This window comes from Crocodylus siamensis, chromosome 4 (genome assembly GCF_052110815.1).
Source record: "Crocodylus siamensis isolate JL-2025a chromosome 4, ASM5211081v1, whole genome shotgun sequence".
Classification (NCBI taxonomy): domain Eukaryota; kingdom Metazoa; phylum Chordata; order Crocodylia; family Crocodylidae; genus Crocodylus; species Crocodylus siamensis.
In genome coordinates, this window is record NC_143398.1 from 82,217,527 (window position 1) to 82,235,487 (window position 17,961).

A 17,961-nucleotide genomic window follows, 5' to 3' on the forward strand; every position below is an offset into this window, starting at 1 on the left:
TTTTTGGGTCAGTGTACCCCTGGCGGCTGGATGTGGAACACTGTACTCCTGGCAGCTGGATGCAGAGTGGTCAGGCTGAATGCACAGCAGCGGTAGCCACCACATGCGAGCTTCCCCTGCCCTCCCCCACATACCCACTATGTCTGCTCAGGAGCAGTGGCAGCCCAGGAATATGCATACCCCTGCTTGACAACCCCTGCTCTAGTCCTTTGCATTCCCCCACCACAGACAAAAATAAATATTTCCCTTTTTGGGGAGAAATATATTACTGTTAGCTGTACTATACAATTCTGTGTTTTAACAGAATGGACTAAATAACTGATTAAGGCTTTCCTGAAAAAAGTTCCTTTCAAAAGAAATATCAATATTTTTCCTACATATGTGTTAGAATTCAGGGATGCTCCATGGAAAATTCAGCTAAAGAGGCTGGCGTGTGTGAATGGGTGCATGTGCCTCTTTATCTGAATTTCCCATGCTGCATACCTAGATACCCATAGTTTAACTGATTTTTATTTAAAATTATTTTTACTAGTGTTATTTTAAAGCAATATATGTATTTTCTCTGTATATATCAGTTCTATATGATGGAACTTTTCCTTTTCTTTAAATGCCTGGACCTCAAGTCAGTATCTCTATAGAAACTGTGGAGTTATAACTAGTTCTTCTCAACGCACACTAAATTGGAGATGCTTCTCTGTAAAACTCCAGAAGGCATACTTGCAAGTTTAACTGAAGATTAAATAGAATATCATATTTCAAAGGCTTTTCCTGGTCTCTGCACTAAGCACTGAATTATTGCAGATGGTAAATTTTGGCAAATAGTAGTATGTGAAACTGAGTTTATAATTAGGCTAAATCTGGCTTCTGTGATTAAGGACAGAACTGTCATATGTGTATCCACAGTTTAGTGGCCTCTGAGAATGACCAGTACCAATTGCTTCAGAGAATGTTTCAAGAAAGTGGAGGATTCAATGTTGCAATCAAGCTTGTCTGTATGGGACATTTTTTCCTGAGTTAGGAGGCAAGAGTAAAAAGGAGTTGAATCTTTTGCCCAGTGAGGAGTGCACTACACTGACAGTGAAGAGTTGTGGGTTCTGGCCCCAGGATTATTTCTGGTTTTTAAAACAAATGACAGTCTGCACAATGCATAAGCACTCCAGAGAGACAGCAAATCCAAGAAGTCAGGTAAAGTGAGCCTGTATCCTAATGGTTACATAGCATTCCCTTGGGAGGTGAGTCCTGCATTTCACTTCCTGTATCCAGGACTCTTTACTTGCCTCCTTTGTAAATCTGAGGAGCAGAAATTCAGTTTCACTTCTTTCCCTAGCATTTTTATTGCTAGGTGTACTGGATCACCTTGGGAAGCACCTGGAAATCCCCATCCATGGCACAGAAAGCCTAGGCACCTAACCCTATTAGTTAGGATCACTGCCCAAGGGCAGGTGCTTAAAATTTACATGTGGTAACACGTAAGTAGAGACAGTTTAGAGGTCAGTTAGGTTATGACTTCAGGCCTTACTTTTCTCAGAACATTTTGGCTAGGAACAGTCATTCAAACTGTCCCCACCAGGGGGGACGCCTTGTTGGACCTAGTGCTGGCCATGGGTGATGACCTGGTGAGGGGGCTTCGGGTGCTTGACCACCTGGGTGACAACTATCATCGCCTGCTGGAATTCACCATCCAGCGCAAGGTGGCAAAGGCATGCAGTAAGGCAGCGGCCCTAGATTTTAGGAGGGCAGACTTCAAAGAGCTAAGGAGGATAGTTGGAGAAGTGCTGAGGTCCCAGAGGGGAGGGGAGCCAGGTGTCCAAGGAGAGTGGTCGCTCCTTAAGGAGACGATCCTCCAAGCCCAAAGGAAGGTAATCCCAATGAGGATCAAAGGGAGCAGGAGAGCACACAAGCCTCCGTGGCTCACCAAAAGCATCCGGGAATGTCTCCTTGCTAAAAAGGAGGCTTACACCCAATGGAAAGAAGGGGTCATCACCAGGGAGGACTATTCTGTAGTTGCTCAGGGATGTAGGGGGGTAGTTAGGAAGGCCAAGGCAGAGATGGAACTGGGGCTAGCTTCCCAGATTAAGGACAATAAGAAGTCCTTTTTTAAATATGTAGAGGGTAAAAAGAAGGTCCTGGGTAATGTGGGGCCCTTGCTGGACGCCATGGGAAACTTGGTCATCACACCAGATGGCAAAGCTAACATGTTTAACAATTTCTTTGCCTCTGTCTTCCTAAGTAGGGACCAGAACAGCCACCTCCCTGCTGGGCCCCCCTCGGGCCCTGGGGGAGGCACACTTGGGCCACGGGTTAGCGAGGATTTAGTTAGGGAGCTTCTGGAGGGGTTGGATGTATTCAAGTCAGCCGGCCCGGATGATCTTCACCCTAGAGTTCTAAAGGAACTAGCCGAGGTCATTGCAAGTCCCCTGGCACAGCTTTACAAGCACTCGTGGTGCTCTGGTGAGGTACCGGCGGACTGGAAGAGGGCCAACGTGGTCCCTATCTTCAAAAAAGGCAGGAAGGAGGACCCGGGAAACTATAGGCCGGTTACTTTCACCTCGATCCTAGGCAAGGTGTTTGAGAAAATTATGCTGGCACACATCCAGGAGGGGCCAGCAGGGGACTGCATGCTTAGGGGCAACCAACATGGGTTCATCAGTGGCAGGTCCTGTCAGACCAACCTGGTGGCCTTTTACGATCAGATCACCAGATCATTACATGCAGGGTTAGCAGTGGATATAATCTTCCTGGACTTCCGGAAGGCTTTTGACACTGACTCTCACCCCGTTCTCATTAAGAAACTGAGGGGCTGTGGTGTAGACACCCACACAGTCAAATGGGTCGCCAACTGGCTGGAGGGCCGCACCCAGAGGGTGGTAGTGGATGGGTCCTTCTCAACCTGGAAGGACGTGGGCAGTGGGGTTCCGCAGGGCTCGGTCCTCGGGCCCGCACTATTCAACATCTTCATCAGTGATTTGGACGAGGGGGTAAAAAGCACCCTGTTCAAATTTGCTGATGACACTAAGATGTGGGGGGACGTGGGCACATTGGAAGGATGCAACAGGCTACAATCAGACCTAGACAGGTTACAAGGGTGGGCGGACAAGAATAAGATGGATTTCAACAAGTGCAAGGTGATGCACCTCAGGAGGAACAACCGGCATCATACCTACAGGTTGGGGAACTCCCCTCTTGTCAGCACGGAGGCGGAAAGGGATCTGGGGGTCATCATTGACTCCAAGATGAACATGGGCCAGCAGTGAGGGGAGGCAGTCACGAAGGCCAACCGCACCTTGGCATGCATCCACAGATGCATCTCGAGCAGGTCCAAAGAGGTGATCCTCCGCCTCTATGCAGCACTGGCCAGGCCGCAGCTGGAGTATTGCGTCCAGTTCTGGGCGCCACACTTCAAGAGGGATGTTGACAACATGGAGAGGGTCCAGAGGAGGGCCACTTGTATGATCAGGGGACAACAGGGCAGGCCCTATGAGGAGAGGCTGTGGGACCTGAACCTGTTCAGCCTCCAAAAGAGAAGGCTGAGGGGGGATCTTGTGGCCTGTTATAAACTAGTCAGGGGGGATCAGCAGGCATTGGGGGAGTTACTGTTCCCCCGAGCACCGCCAGGAGTGACCAGGAATAACGGTCACAAGCTGGCAGAGGGTAGGTTTAGGTTAGATATCAGGAGGCGCTACTTCACAGTCAGGGCGGCTAGGGTCTGGAATCAGCTTCCAAGAGAAGTGGTGCAGGCTCCTACCCTGGGGGTGTTTAAGAGGAGGTTAGATGAACATCTTGCTGGGGTCATTTGACCCCAGTATTCTTTCCTGCCATGGCAGGGGGTCGGACTAGATGATCTGCTGAGGTCCCTTCCGACCCTAGAAACTATGAAACTATGAAAAAGCCTGAGCCTGAATTGATTCAATCTTTGTAGGTTAGTCTAGCCAGGCTAAGCTGAACTAGTTTGTAACTGCACAGCCATCCCAGACATGCAGGCACATGCCTGCAGTGGCTCAGGCTAGAAGCCAGGGGGTGCTAGAGCAGCCCTCCCATCCCTTCAACAACACTGAGCTGAGGGGGGCATGGCCAGACCTTAGCAGGATGCTTTGACTAGCCCAGCAGGAAACTGATAACAGTGTTCATCATCCCTTAACTCCATCTTTATCACCCCATTAAGAAAACAGCAGAGGGATATTACCAGCTACCTTTTGATTATACCTGTTGATTCAGCGCTAACTGTAACCGGCATGTGGTCTGATAGCTAATACACAAAGGCCTCTCCGCAAGGTAGAGGGGCAGGGGAATTCCTGCTTAGCAGGGAGTGGTGAGGGAGAGGGTGGGAGCAGTCTGCCATCTGTGCTGAAGCACCAGCCCTGGAGCAGATGGGAGGGGCCAGCCCTGCTGTGGAGCAGAGAGCCCTTGCCCAGCCCAGAGAGCGTGCTAGGATGCTCGGGGTGTCTGGTTTATCTTAAACCAGCAATGGGACAGACATTGCATACACTGGTTTGAGCCAAATCAGTTTCAGCCAGCCATTTTCAAACTGGTTTATGTGCACTGAACATATATTCTGTTACAGATTTAAACCAGTTTCTGATCACTCAGACCAGTTTATTTGTAATGTCTCTCCCTAGCCTTTTAGTGTATCTGTTTTTATGTCATTTTTGTGTTAAAAACATAGTAACTTCAGCTTGGTGAATAACTGAGAAAGGATGCGAGATACAAATCACAGCAAAAGTAAAAATATAAGCATCTGCAATTGTCATTTTTTAAATTATTTTATATATATATATATGTTTGCTACTATTTCTGCTTATAGAGAAGGCAGAAATTAAACTTACTTACTGAACTTACATCTTTGAAGCTTCCCTATCTAATCAGATATACTCATGTCCCATCTAGAAACAAGAGTTGCTGGATGCATCTATTCTAAGCCATTCTTCTAATTCAGCCACAAGAGCACCCGTATTATACATATCTTGGTATAATACTAAGTTGAGAAATCTTATTTTAAATAGGACTGATCCAAACTGTAAAGTGGCCTAATGAAGGCCATAGTTCAACTATTAAGGCCCTTTAAGTGCCTTGCAGGGTGCTTTGCTCATCTTGAAGTTTCTTGGCTTCCACAAATATTCTTAAAGAAAGTGTACCATTGTATAAAAAGCTGGTACAAACCTACTGAAATGGTGTTGAATGTAATTAAAGTAAGCACTTTCCCATTGAATACACTGTAAGATATCAAAGGCTTTTGAGTGAGATATTTTTATTGGGAATTATTTTCTAATTGTGTTTACTCGGCCACAAGATGATAAATGCTACAAAAAAGAAAAACTTCTGTAATTCTAAAATTTAGGAATTTTGCTCATTTGAAAATAGGGAATGTTAGCCTTGGAAGTACATGCAATAAGAGGCAAAAAGGAGTTAACCCGACCAATTTAATAACCATATACCATATAGTCATGATTTGACATTTAGCAAATAATTTGATAATTAGCACACTAATTCAACATCTAGCACATGAAGCATATAGAACACAGATCAAGATACAGGGTACTATTCCTGGATGGTAGCACACCAAGCAGGAAGCGTTTGGTTTCATGAAGCAATACAAATAATCCAGTTTGTAACCTACTGTTTTAAGTCTGCTTTATGTCTCAGGGTGACATGTAAAACTGGACACCATTTTGTCATAGTGGGAAATACTTGTAAGTACTGTAGACAATCTGGTCAATACTGGCAGTTTTCCAAGTAATCACAAGAACTTGGTTGTGGGAAGATATTTAAAGTAAGTGTGGTGTGGAAAAATAAGATTTCAGAAAATAATAGATTGAGCTCAAGAGATTTAAGAAAGCAGTGAGGAACCTGAATTCATTCTTTCTAGTACAGTAGTACAGAAAAGTTATGCAAAATTCGTTAAAATGGTTTGGTTTTTTTTGCTTCTTAGCAAGTGACTGTTTGGAAATTAGCTTGCAGTATCACATATAAATAAAAATATATATAGAAAAAAGTCAACTACAAAAATGGCACCCCGGTACTAGGATAACAGGCGCCTCATAAGTACAATAAATAAGAACGTTATTACTAAGCACATTCTTCTATAAGTGTGCAGTGTTATACTTTTTCCTGAGACTATTCCATTTTATATGGATCAGACAAAATGAAGTATTGACACTGGTAAGAAAGTCATAATGACTGCAAATCATATAACTGGGTTTTCAAAGAACGACTGAGGGGAGCTGGTTACTTGCAGGAGTCAACATGAATAAAGCATAAATCCAAGTGAGAAGTAAAGAGAAGTTGGCTTTGGCATTTGAGATATAACAGGTGTGAGATGTCACTGAAGATGAGAAACTTGAACTGAATATAACAGCAGCTAGTGAGGAGATTCAAGTGTGTGTGTGTGTGTGTGTATATAGATATAGATATAGATATAGATAGAGAGAGAGACAGAAAGAGAGTTTTGCCAACTGTAAGGGCCCTGTTATACATGCATTCTGAGCTGCTCACGTGTTAATCAATGTTAGTTCTAGCTCAAGTTTGGAGCAGTCACACCTTAAGACTAAAAACCTTCTCTGACTGTCCCCCATCTGCACAACTGTGGCTTGCCACTGGGGGCTGGCAATCTAGGAACTAGAGTTGTGAGTTGCCACTACAGGGCTGGTGAGCCAGGACAGACTTCTATCCCTGCTCTAGATGGGGGTGTGCAAGAGATGGGTTGGGAGTGGGGTGGGAAGATGAAGCTGGAAGGAGGAGAGTTAATGGGATAGGAGTAGGTAATAAAATGGGAGGAGGATAGGAAATGGAGGTGGGAGAAGGGTGGTGAAATGAAGGATATTGAAGTGTGAAATAAGAAGAAAAATTAAAAAGAAATAAAAGGGAAATAAATTAAAGCAAGTCTCATATTTTAAGACATTGGGATTTGGAATTGGAGTATGAGATGTACGGGTCATGCTTTCCAGAGTGGTTAAAAGCTGGGAGTGGTGCGTGACAGCACTCACGAGCTACCTACTGCATCTGGCCTGGGAGTTCTAACTCATGGGGACACAATCTGGCTCCCTATCTTGTCCCCCTCCCCTACAACCCCTCCTAGACCCATGCAACTTGGCTAGCTGGCACATGCTCTACAGAGTGTTTGCATGGGGTTGCACCTCTGGAGATGAGAAGGTCACACCCACGGGGGTAGGAGGGGGAGTTGGCTTGGTGCTGGAACCTCCCCCTGGGCAGAAGAATTCAGGAAGTAGAAATTTTGTCCACACAACATGAGGGTGAGGAGGGGACACTGTATCCTGGAATGCTAAAGGACTGCAACTTGGGCAGCTCATTGGGAGCGAGTGGCTACATATCAGTGAAACACAAGGTTGATAACACTGATCAGACCTAAACCTGCCCTGGAGTGATGTAACTTTAAGCCACCTAAAGTGTGCTTAAATCTAGTTTCAGGTGTTAATGTGTAGCCAATCCAAGAGTTAAGAGGTCCAGGAGCCACCTAAGATTAAGATGTAGAAAGGCCTCAGCTGGATCAGGTCAGAGCCCTTAGTATCCAGGTTTATAGAATCCAGGTTTATAGAATTAAGATCAACCAACGTTGAAGTGATTAGTCAATACTGTTTGGAACTAACCATAGATGGTATAGCCAGGTTAAATAAATCCGGTGCTTTAGCAGTTAGAAATCAAACCTAGGCTGTATTCCCTTACTACGAATATAAGATAGGATCAAACCAAGTTAAGAAAGAGACTGTACTTAAGAAAACAAAAATATTCTTTTTAAAAGCATAAACAGGTACACACCTATATTTTGATGGAAATAAGAAAGATGAATATGCATGTACAAAAATATACTATTTGCAAGTCTCATTTAGGCTTGCATCTCATTGTGTAATGGTAGTTCTTGATGTTAGAAAAGACATGCAATATAGGCAGCACAGACTTCTTGAGCAGAACTAGATAGCAATTTTACACGATAAAGATACCAATTTTCCTCTCTAAAAGAGAGTCTGTAGATAGGAATTTTGTTTACTGTTTCTTTGGATAAAAACTAAGCTTTCAGAAAGTAAGAGTGTTGTGCCAAGTAGTGTTATACAAGCTTTCTAAATTAAGTTGGCTGCCTATTGTTCACATTCCTACATATGACTCAAAGTGCATTAAAAAAAAATTGTTCACATAACTCAGCTCAAACAAGAGTTGACATCCAGATCATAAGAGTTGAAAAGCTAGAAGCATAATGTTGCATTTAATAATAGCATAGCTAAATGCATGACAAAATCCTGGGTTTACATTTTCGTTAGTGAATGGGGGCTAGGATTTAAGGCATGTATGCAACAAAACAATAACACGTTTAAAGTAAAATCTCAGCCTCCTGAGTTTTCAAGCACCTCTTTTCATTTATGCATTTACATTGAATGTATGCAGTACATTATTAATTTAAACATACCAAATCTGATTCATCGCTGCATAACTACAGTCCATTACCACAGCTGTGCTGTAAAAGTCAGTGTTAGTTTCTTTGACATCTTATTCCCATTTTATACAGAAATATGAAGTCTGTACTTTGTACAGGGAAGTTTAGTAGATAAGTACAAAGAATTAACAAATATACATCTAATACACCAAAATCTACAGGCTCATAGCACTGTGATACTATATTTTAAAACACTAGTCTGATATATCAATGGGCTATTCCTATTTGACACCAAGAGCTTCAGTGTATGTTGTTTATATAAGTTCACCCTGTTAATACAGAAGCTACTGTTATATTCTTTGGAACACACTATATAATACTACAATGTCTGCAGAGTCAATTCGGTGTTTGAAAAGGGGAATAAACTGTAAAAACAACTACCAGTTTTATGGCTTGAATAAAACAAAAATATTTGAAATTATAATAAAGTATATGACCTAACTAATTAAAGGTCAAGTGGCAGTAAATAAATCCAAGGACATATTCAGAAAAAATAGCTGTAGGTCATCCTGCAAGTATGTGGCAAACATGTATTGATCTGCCATTAACAAAGTTATATTACTGGCAGGAAAGAAATAAACGTTGTGCTTGTTTAAAAGGATGACAAAGACAATTTTTGGATCTAATATTTACAGTTCAGTTATCATCCTAAAACTTATTTTTTTAAAAACTGAAGAATATTTTATCTGGATTTCTCAAATCTCAAAAAGTTCAATTAACAGTTTACTTTGAGACTGAATTCCTGTCTTCATCAGAAAAAATAGTGATACTGAAGGTAAATTCCCAGAGACAACTGGTTATTTAAGATTATGCTCAATACACCAAAGTTAGGCTAGGAATTTCTACTATACTAAAATAATACAAATATTCCTTCTGACCTATGTCTTTAATGGTACAGAATGGAAAACATCCACATCTCAGATATGTCTTTAGTACACAATAAATGAGAACAAAGTTTGTGCACCTGGATTTAATTAATCTGGGTCTGAGTGTTTCCACAGAAAAGCTTTACCTGAATTCCTCTGGGTGATGACGGAAGTAACATTTTGTTGTGCAACTGGCAGCAGCACTTGAGCTTCAGTCAATATGACCAACAAGCCATCTAGCTCAACCTTAAAGGGCCACAAAAATTCAAGCTGATATTGTTTGTGTGAATGGGGCTTGGGTTAACAGCCAAGTTATATCTTGAGCTGCTTGAATTAGAACACAAACCTTAGTCCTCCACATACCAGCTGTATGACCTAACTTTTATTTTAATTCTCTCAGGCCCAGTGAACAATGAATTATTTATACCAAGTGGAATAATGACTAAGGGTGTGGACATACACAACAACCAAAGCATTCGGAAACATCACTGATTGGGAACCAGCTTACACTTATTTGATGTACTATAGCTCTGACACCAGGGGGTGGCAGTGAGCACTCAGCCCAGCAAGCCTAGCATGAAAGGGCCCCATGCTTTGGAAGTCTTAGGGGTGGATGCCCTGTGGTTTGAAGCATTGTCAATTTTCTGTTATTTTCTAAATATGAGTTCAGTAAACCTCAATAGCCTGCAAGTGACAAGAGTCTGCACTATGCTTTCCTGATTTGGGGTGGGGAGGGAAAGAAAAGCAATGCAAGGGAGATCACTGATAAGAAATGTTAACATGAAGAAGAAAGGGGTAGAGTTCTGGCTACATACCAGAGTTGCCAGTTATAACAGTTTGGGTGGCAGGAAGGAAAGGCAACACAGCAGGGAAATGTCTGGAGGACTGACCACACTCATGTCACTTGGATGTCCACATAACAGTTCACATTGAACAAGTTCAAAATAGTACTTGATTTTCTAGATGCAGCTTTGAACCATTCCAAGAAGATTTAAACCAGCTTTACAGAGGTGTATGTCTGTCTGCTTCAAGGTTAAACAACATTTACGATATTGTGTTATGTATGTCCATACCCTACAATTCATCCTAGAGCAGCAAATACCTGATAGTTAGAGCACTCTCCAGAGACATGGAAGACTATGGTTCAGGTCCCTCCCCCAGACCAGGGATTTGAAACCTGAGTGTTCCACATTTTAAATGAGTGCTTAGACACACATGCACACACACCCAGGTGTGCTCAAAGCAGGATTGGGCCCTGCTGATATGATAGGCGGGCTAATGTTAGTCTTGAAAATCCAGATTCACTACATAGCTCTGAGACTGACTAGCATTAGAACTCAGAATTATTTGTTACTTAGGGAGGTGATACCAGACTTGAGAGGCCCACTAATGGACAAGGCACCTATAGGGCTTAGATGGCAGCTAAGTGATGGTTTTAAGCATGTCAGTATCATGGTGGTTCTGAACACAAAAGATGTATATAGACTCCTAAGTATCTTTTCAGGTATGGACATAAGTGCCTAGATCACTTTTGATTTGACTGCCTAGAAAATTCAGGGACAGGTTTTAAAATTCTATTTAGGTGATTAAATGTAATTGAAAAAAAATTAATGAGACTAGGCATCTATATACCTTTAAAATCTAAAAACCTTCTCTGTTTCTTCATTCCTACTTTTCATATTGTGTAGATATATCCAATAAAAGATCATGAAGCACCCATGCAATGGGGGCCATATGTACCTCAGATAGATAAAAACAAGGTAGAAATGCACCTTATAGACTAAATTAATCAGAGATGCATAGGCTTTTGTGAGTTAGAGCTCTCTTCATTGGATTACAGACAGACAGACAGATGGGTGTGGAAAATGGGCCATATTCGATTCAGATTCAGCCCAAATCAGGGGCAGTGATTTGATTTGTTGATTTGGATCACTGTCCTGATTTGATTCAGCCAAATCCAAATCTGAAGATTCAATGCCAATTCAGAGAATCAGTGATTTGGCCACAGCTTTAAAAAAATGTTCTACACACTTTGAGGTACCAGGCGCAGCTCATGAACACAACAATGGCAGGGAGGATGGAGCATCCCACAGGAGCATGGGGGATCCTCCATGTGCTTGATGGTGAATCTGGAAGTGGACTGGAAGTGCTTCCGGGTCTGCCAGGGGGTCCGATTCAATTCGGAGAAATTAAAGGGTCTCCTGATTCAGTTTGGATTTGGAGGTTTGGCTGCCTAATCAAGCCGAATCTCTGCTGAATCGAATCAGAGACCGAAGCTTCACACAGCCCTAATAGCTAGACAGATAGAGAGATAGGAGGTACTCATTTCATTGGGTTACAATATCCTTTAAAATATTCTTTAATTGTGAAGAATAGATTGTGGGAAATGTGTTCCTGGACCTTGTTACAGCCTATACTTTGGCTGGATGCAGAATGATTTGGGAACACATGCTATTTTTGCCTGAACTTATGGATGAAATGTACTTTGTCAGGGAGACTCAAGTATTTTAACTTTCTCCCCATACAGTAGTTTTAGCAGTAATGATGGAATCGGAAGATAAACAAACATCTGGTGTGCACCGATCCTAAGAAATTGAACCTGAGAGCAGACTCCATAAGCAAACAACCATTCATTCACCTTGTAAATTTTGTCACCTGTAACAGCATGGCCCAAAATGTCCATTAAACTATGTTACCAAATTGGACATTTGTTTCAATGGAAATAATTCTTTTATCAGCCTTCAGTAAGTAACTCTAAAGGTCACAGTTTTAATTAACTAAACACCTTACCCAGATGTTTTTCTTGGTCAGTTTTAATATACTGTACCTCCAATTTCCATTCTTAAACTAATACACTTCTGATAATTTTGACAGTTACAATTTGTAAAATAGACCCTCATAGTACAATAACCTTATGGTTTATAGTAAATTTATTTACTACATCAGTGAACTGCACTTGGGGATTTGACAATATATGAAAACTTGAAAAATAAAGATTCATAAATGTAATTAAATAAAATACCCAAATTTAATTAATGAGCAGCCAACAAAAATAAGAATGTGATCCCTTCCCCTCTTCCCAGTTTCCTTCTACCCGTACACCAAGGAAAAGTGGCAGATCTGGAAAGTTAACTTAACTTATATGGGGGTTTGCATACCAAAGGGTGAGTTTAGAACAAAATACTTTCATTTTTATGTCAGCTCCAAAACTACCCAACAGACTTGTACAGACACATTTTTTTCAGGATCTGCTTCAAATAAATGGGTGCTGTGTTTATATACTACATACTTAGCATTGCCTACTCTAAGCCAACCAGCACATCTGGCCAACTCCAACTTTTGCATAACCGGTGACTACGCAAGCCAGCGCAACTTTAAACCATTGATCGGAGAACATCTTTTTACGTAGCATCTCAATAATTTAAATACAATACAAAAAAGGACAACAATTTGGAAAAATAAGGTCAGGATTACATATCAGAAATAGGTTACTGACACATTTCAAGTTACAAAAATGCTGCTCCCTATGCTAGCTACAAATATAGAAATCTTTAATACATGAAATGGAAGCAGGAACAAATCCCCATGTTACATAGCCCAATCCACCTCACACAGTCTGCAGTTATCTAGACAATCCTACTGTTTTACCTCTAAAAGGGGCTTTTTTGTTTGTTTGGGGTTTTTTACACATTTCAGGAGGTTCAAAATGTAATATTTCAAACTAAGCAAATTAATCTTCTAGAGGCAAACACAAAAGCAGGGTTGTGGAGTGACCTATTTTATTAACTGGTTATGGCATGGCATCCTTCTGGCTTCCACAGCTTCTTTCTCCTAAATAAGCAGGGCTTACAGAAATCTGTGCCTAAACTGTGCTTACAGAATTCTTGTTGTGGCACCCTATACAATTTACATCAGTGATTTTCAGCCAGGGTGACGGGGCACCCTGGGGTGTTGCTAGATCTTTTGAAGGGTGTGGGGAGTAAGGAGGTAAGTGCAGCATAAGAAGATAAGATAAACTAAACAGATAAGCCCAGGCTCAGGCCTGTCCCTGCCTGGACAGTCCCCCATTCTCACTCCCAGGCCTCTCTGCAAGAAAGCAGAGTCCTGTTATGTATAAATTTAAATGTTTGAAATTGGGTGCCACAGTTGCCTAGGGGTGCCTCAAATCAATAAAGTATAAGAACCACTGGTCTACACAATCCAACTCAAACTGTCCCCTGAACACCTGTTAGAGAAGGAGAAAATTGAGCTGGAATTTAATTTTCATTGGCTGGTATTTACATCAAGACAGTGCCTGCATATGCTCAGCATGCATAGTTTTGCAACAGTTCTATATTTTACTCTTTATTTTAACCTTCTGCTATGCAAGACAAATACATAGATTTTCATTCTCCTTGAATTTGATCTCAATTGACTTCCTTCATATATAGTTTGTAATTTCCAGACAGACTCCCTTTCCTGTCCAGAGGCAAGAACGAAGGATTCCCTCTACACAAGCCCAAAAGGTCATGTAACCAGCAACGAATACATCCATTCAACAGTGAATAAAGCCATGTTCTGCCCCTCAATCCTTTTCCAGATCTAATATTTCTAAGAAGCTGTATGTCTAGCCTAGTATGTCAGGTGTCTTTTCCAAAACAATTAGCAATTACAAGAGCTGCTGGTTGATGCTACTCTCACTATTGTTTCTAGGTAGTTCTGAATGTGACTCCCTTAGCAGTATTTTTTCTGAATGAACCGAGCAACACTTGTTAGATTGCCATTTAAACAAAGAAAGAATGAGGAAATTGGAAACATTACAGCATCAATTATCTTATTTCCCTCAAATTCCAAAGATTTCTTTGATATCAGTAATTTTTTTGCTTATTAGTACAAACTCACTTCTAGTATTAAGGTTTAATTACTAAATGCATAATCTTGCACACCCCGTCATGCATGTAATCCTTCAGTGAGATTACTTCATTGGGATTGTTCCTATGAGTAAAAACTTTGTAGGACTAGACCCTAAATGTTTAATCATATTATTATTAAGAATATGAATGTTTAATCATACCATTAATAATCGAGGAAACTGCTATTCTATTTTTACGTAGGTAGGAGCTATAGTTATACTTCAATAGGGAATTACATTTTTATTTAACTGCACATGTTTTGAAGGAATTTCAGGATTTAAACTATCAAGATGCTTCTTTGGCTTATTACATATATTTAAAAAAAAAAAATCCTATTTTTCCTCCACTGTCCTTCAGGACTTCACTTGCAGATGTGTATCATCATTTCATCAGTCATTTCGCTGCAACAACTAAACACAATGACTTGTAGAACATTATCCTAAACAACAAAAATGTGGATTCTTTCATTTTAAGTATAGTTTTTTAAGGCTATTTGATCTTGATCAGTTTAATTTATTCCGCTAAGGTAGCGCCTTTCAAACTTTTTGGAATTTCATCTGTTTCTTAAAGATCTAGTGGGCAGCTTCCTTCCTAGACTGCCAGTTCCATTCCTTTTCTTTGCAACAAACATAATCCACAGTCATAATAAAGCAATATCAAGATACCAATTTCTACTCTTTGGTTACACCCCCTCTCTTTAATTGTGTTATTTGCTTTCTTCTCCTTCATGTGACACAGCCTTATGAAAAGTATTTTGCTTAGTTTCTCATACTCCAGTTTCTTCAGAATGATTCATTGTTTTTGGCTTCTTGTGTGTTTGCTAACCCATCGTAGATCACAAAAAGTGTTAGAAGGAATATGCAACAACTCTGAAGGAGACTTAATGATTCTTGTATTTGTTTTTAGGGTTAGATAGCTGAGAAAAAGGCTCTAGAAACCTAAACCTGTATAACTACCTCCAACAAGCAGGAAGTGTAACTGCTGGAAGGCTGACAGATGCTTTACTGCTGCGATAGAAACAGTTGGATAGACCACGTTTTTTAGAACCCCTGAGTTAAGCCATATGGTGCAGAATGCCAGACTGCTTGGCTTTCCGGTATAATGGGTGGAACCACTATGTTTGCTTTGCCCTGCATTTGTGAATTGGGGGGGGAGGAATATTTATTTATAAGTGATAACTGATAGTTTTTATAAGTCAAACATGTCCTTGGACAAGGATCACAAATCCCCTTACTTGGTAGTTTTTAACCACTCCTTTTCCCCATACACGCATCCAAGAGTAAACTGGGCTAGGTTACAATTAGTGTTTTGCTGTTAGCAATTCCTATGTAAATGACGGTATATACTTTTAAAGTTTCTACCCTTACGCCGCAAAGGAACTTCCAAATAATCATCTGTACTGAGTATGTAAGGGCTGGAACTATATCTAAGGGGTGAAAGCCACCCCGATCATCTCAAGTGTTAGTTATAGCAATGTTAGCTGATCATTTTATTGTAGATATCCATTTTATATGAGTTTTCATTTTGATAAGATGTTGCAGTAATTACAGACCCCTGAGTTCTAGAGCTGCTACACAAGTGTTCTCTATGAAATGCATTTCCCCAGGTTTCGTCCAATCCTGTTTTAAATGCCCCATGAGACAAGGGCTTCCTAGTCCCTCCTTTTGAAAGACTACTTGGTCTGCTTGGTAGACTACTTTGACTGCTTAGTAGAACAGGTAGGCACATTTCTGGTTATTTTTCCTTTTATTTTTTCCATCTTTAATATTAGTTTATTGTACTAATCCTAGCTATACACCAAAACCTTAAGCTATGCACCTTAAGTGAGCTACCAGGACCAAATCAGGAAACATTCAGATAAGAAGAAATAGGTAGCAGCACATCCAGAACAGAAGCAGCCCCTAGGCGTACTGGGGCTGCTGTTGCACTATTAGTATTTCTCTCTCTTTTTCTACTAGTTTAGAGGTATTGAGCACTTTTGATGCTTACTAAAGGCAGTGGCACTTTTACAAGCACTTGTTATCTTACAGTCTCAGACATTACTCCTGACAGAGCTCTGGGGGCTTGTGAAATTATTTCCCTGCTCCTTTCTCACCAACTATGCTCCCCCTCCCCCTTTTGAAAATATACACAGTGCAGTGATTGTAATCTCATGCACAACCTAATGGCACAAAGTCCCACATCTGTACAGAGCAATCCTTTATTACTAGGGTGAGGAAGGGCAAGGGGAAGAATGCCAAACAGCTATGGAAAATGTTTACGGAGTGCTGTATGGTACAAGCTGCTTGAATGAAGCTAATCAGAATAGCACCGAGCTATATGTCTGTCTCTTTAGTTGGTGTTTTAGGTCCACTGTGTTTAGCACATACCTATCTAATGAGGGCATGGCTGGCAACATATGTAACTTATTTATTAGGGTCAGGTTCTTAGCGGAAAGCTTCAACGATCAGAGCCTCATCCCAACCCATGTACTGGAGCTTTGCTCCCAGCTGCACTGTGCAGCGGGGAGAAGGGAATTCTTCAAGCCATCCCCCATCTCAGCCCGAGTAGCGACACGAGTGCTTGGCCCTCGCAACAGCTCTGTCCCGCGCGAGGCTCCCAGGACCGGCCAAGCCCTGGTGCCGCTATCGCCTCGGCCCGCGGAAAGCACTAGCCGAGCTCCCACCCGCGGCTGCCGACCTGCCGAGCCCCGCGGGGCGGAGGCGCCGCTTCGGTCCCACCCACGTCCTCGCGTTGGACAGCCGAGGGCCTCCGCCAGGCCGCCCCGGTGATGGTCCCGCGCCTGAACGCGGCGCAGCTACGGGCCAGGCGGGCGGAGCTGCGCGGCACCCGGCACCCGGCGCGGCGTGGGTGGCGGTGCAAGGACCTAGGCAGGGAACAGAGTCGTCCCGACGTGTGTGCGCGCGTACCTGTCAGCCTGTGTGCGCCTGTCACCCTGCGTGCGCGTGTGCGCACCTGTGTGTGTATGCCAGTGCGTACCTGTCAGCTCGTGTGCGCCTGCAGGCCGGTGTGTGCGCCTGTCAACCTGTGTGCGCCTGTGTGCGTGTGCACAGTGTGTGTGTGTGTGTACCTGTCAGCCTGTGCGCGCCTGCCAACCTGTGTGCGTGCGTGTGCGCGCCGATGTGTGTATGCCAGTGTGTGTGCCTGTGTGCCGCTGTGCATGCCTGTCTGCGTGTACCTGTGTGCGTGTATGACCGTGTGCGTCTAGGTGTGTGCCTGTGCGCGCACGCCTGTGTGCGCGCCCGTCAGGGCGTGTGTCCATGTGCATGTGTTTGCGCCTGTGTCCACCTGTGTGTGCCCGGGAGAGCCGCCGCCGGCCGGCCCGCGCCGCCCCAGCCCCCGGGAGGGCACGTGCGCCCGCTCCCCACTCACTTGTGTCCTCTTCATAAGGAAAGGCAGCGCTGCAGTCCAGCCCAGCTCGCCGTGTGCTAACTCCGGTCAGCGGAACCGTGGCTCCGGCATGTTGCAGCAGCGGATAGTCCACGCATCGGCGGTGCCCGGAGCCGGCGCCCCCCCACCCCGTGCCCACGCGCCCCGCACTCCCGCCGCGCCAGCACAGACGGCGGCTGCAGCCCGCGCCGCCCCCTTTATACCCCGGCCGCCTCCGGCCGCCGCCGCCGCCGCCGTCGCCGCAGCCCCGGCAAGACCCGCCCTTCCCCGCCTCCCGCGGGACCGGGGGCGGGGGGAAGCGCGAGGCAGCGACGCCCTTTCGGGACGGGAACCCGCGGGGCGCGTGCACGCCTGTCCTGCGGCCCCGGGGCCC

General features: G+C 43.2%; 1 protein-coding gene across 3 annotated transcripts in view; it reads right to left on the reverse strand.

Annotated features, from left to right (window-relative positions):
* Positions 1-17,753, reverse strand: part of KITLG (KIT ligand) — a 105,392-nt gene extending 87,639 nt beyond the window's left edge. For 2 of the 3 annotated variants that reach the window (XM_090042655.1, XM_090042654.1), the window contains exon 1: positions 17,571-17,753. In XM_090042655.1, coding sequence (XP_089898781.1) covers positions 17,571-17,585 — 15 coding nt within the window. In that variant the 5' untranslated portion in view covers positions 17,586-17,753. The remainder of the gene's footprint in view (positions 1-17,570) is intronic. The other variant, XM_090042653.1, reaches the window with a different exon arrangement.
* Between the last annotated feature and the right edge of the window lie 208 nt (positions 17,754-17,961).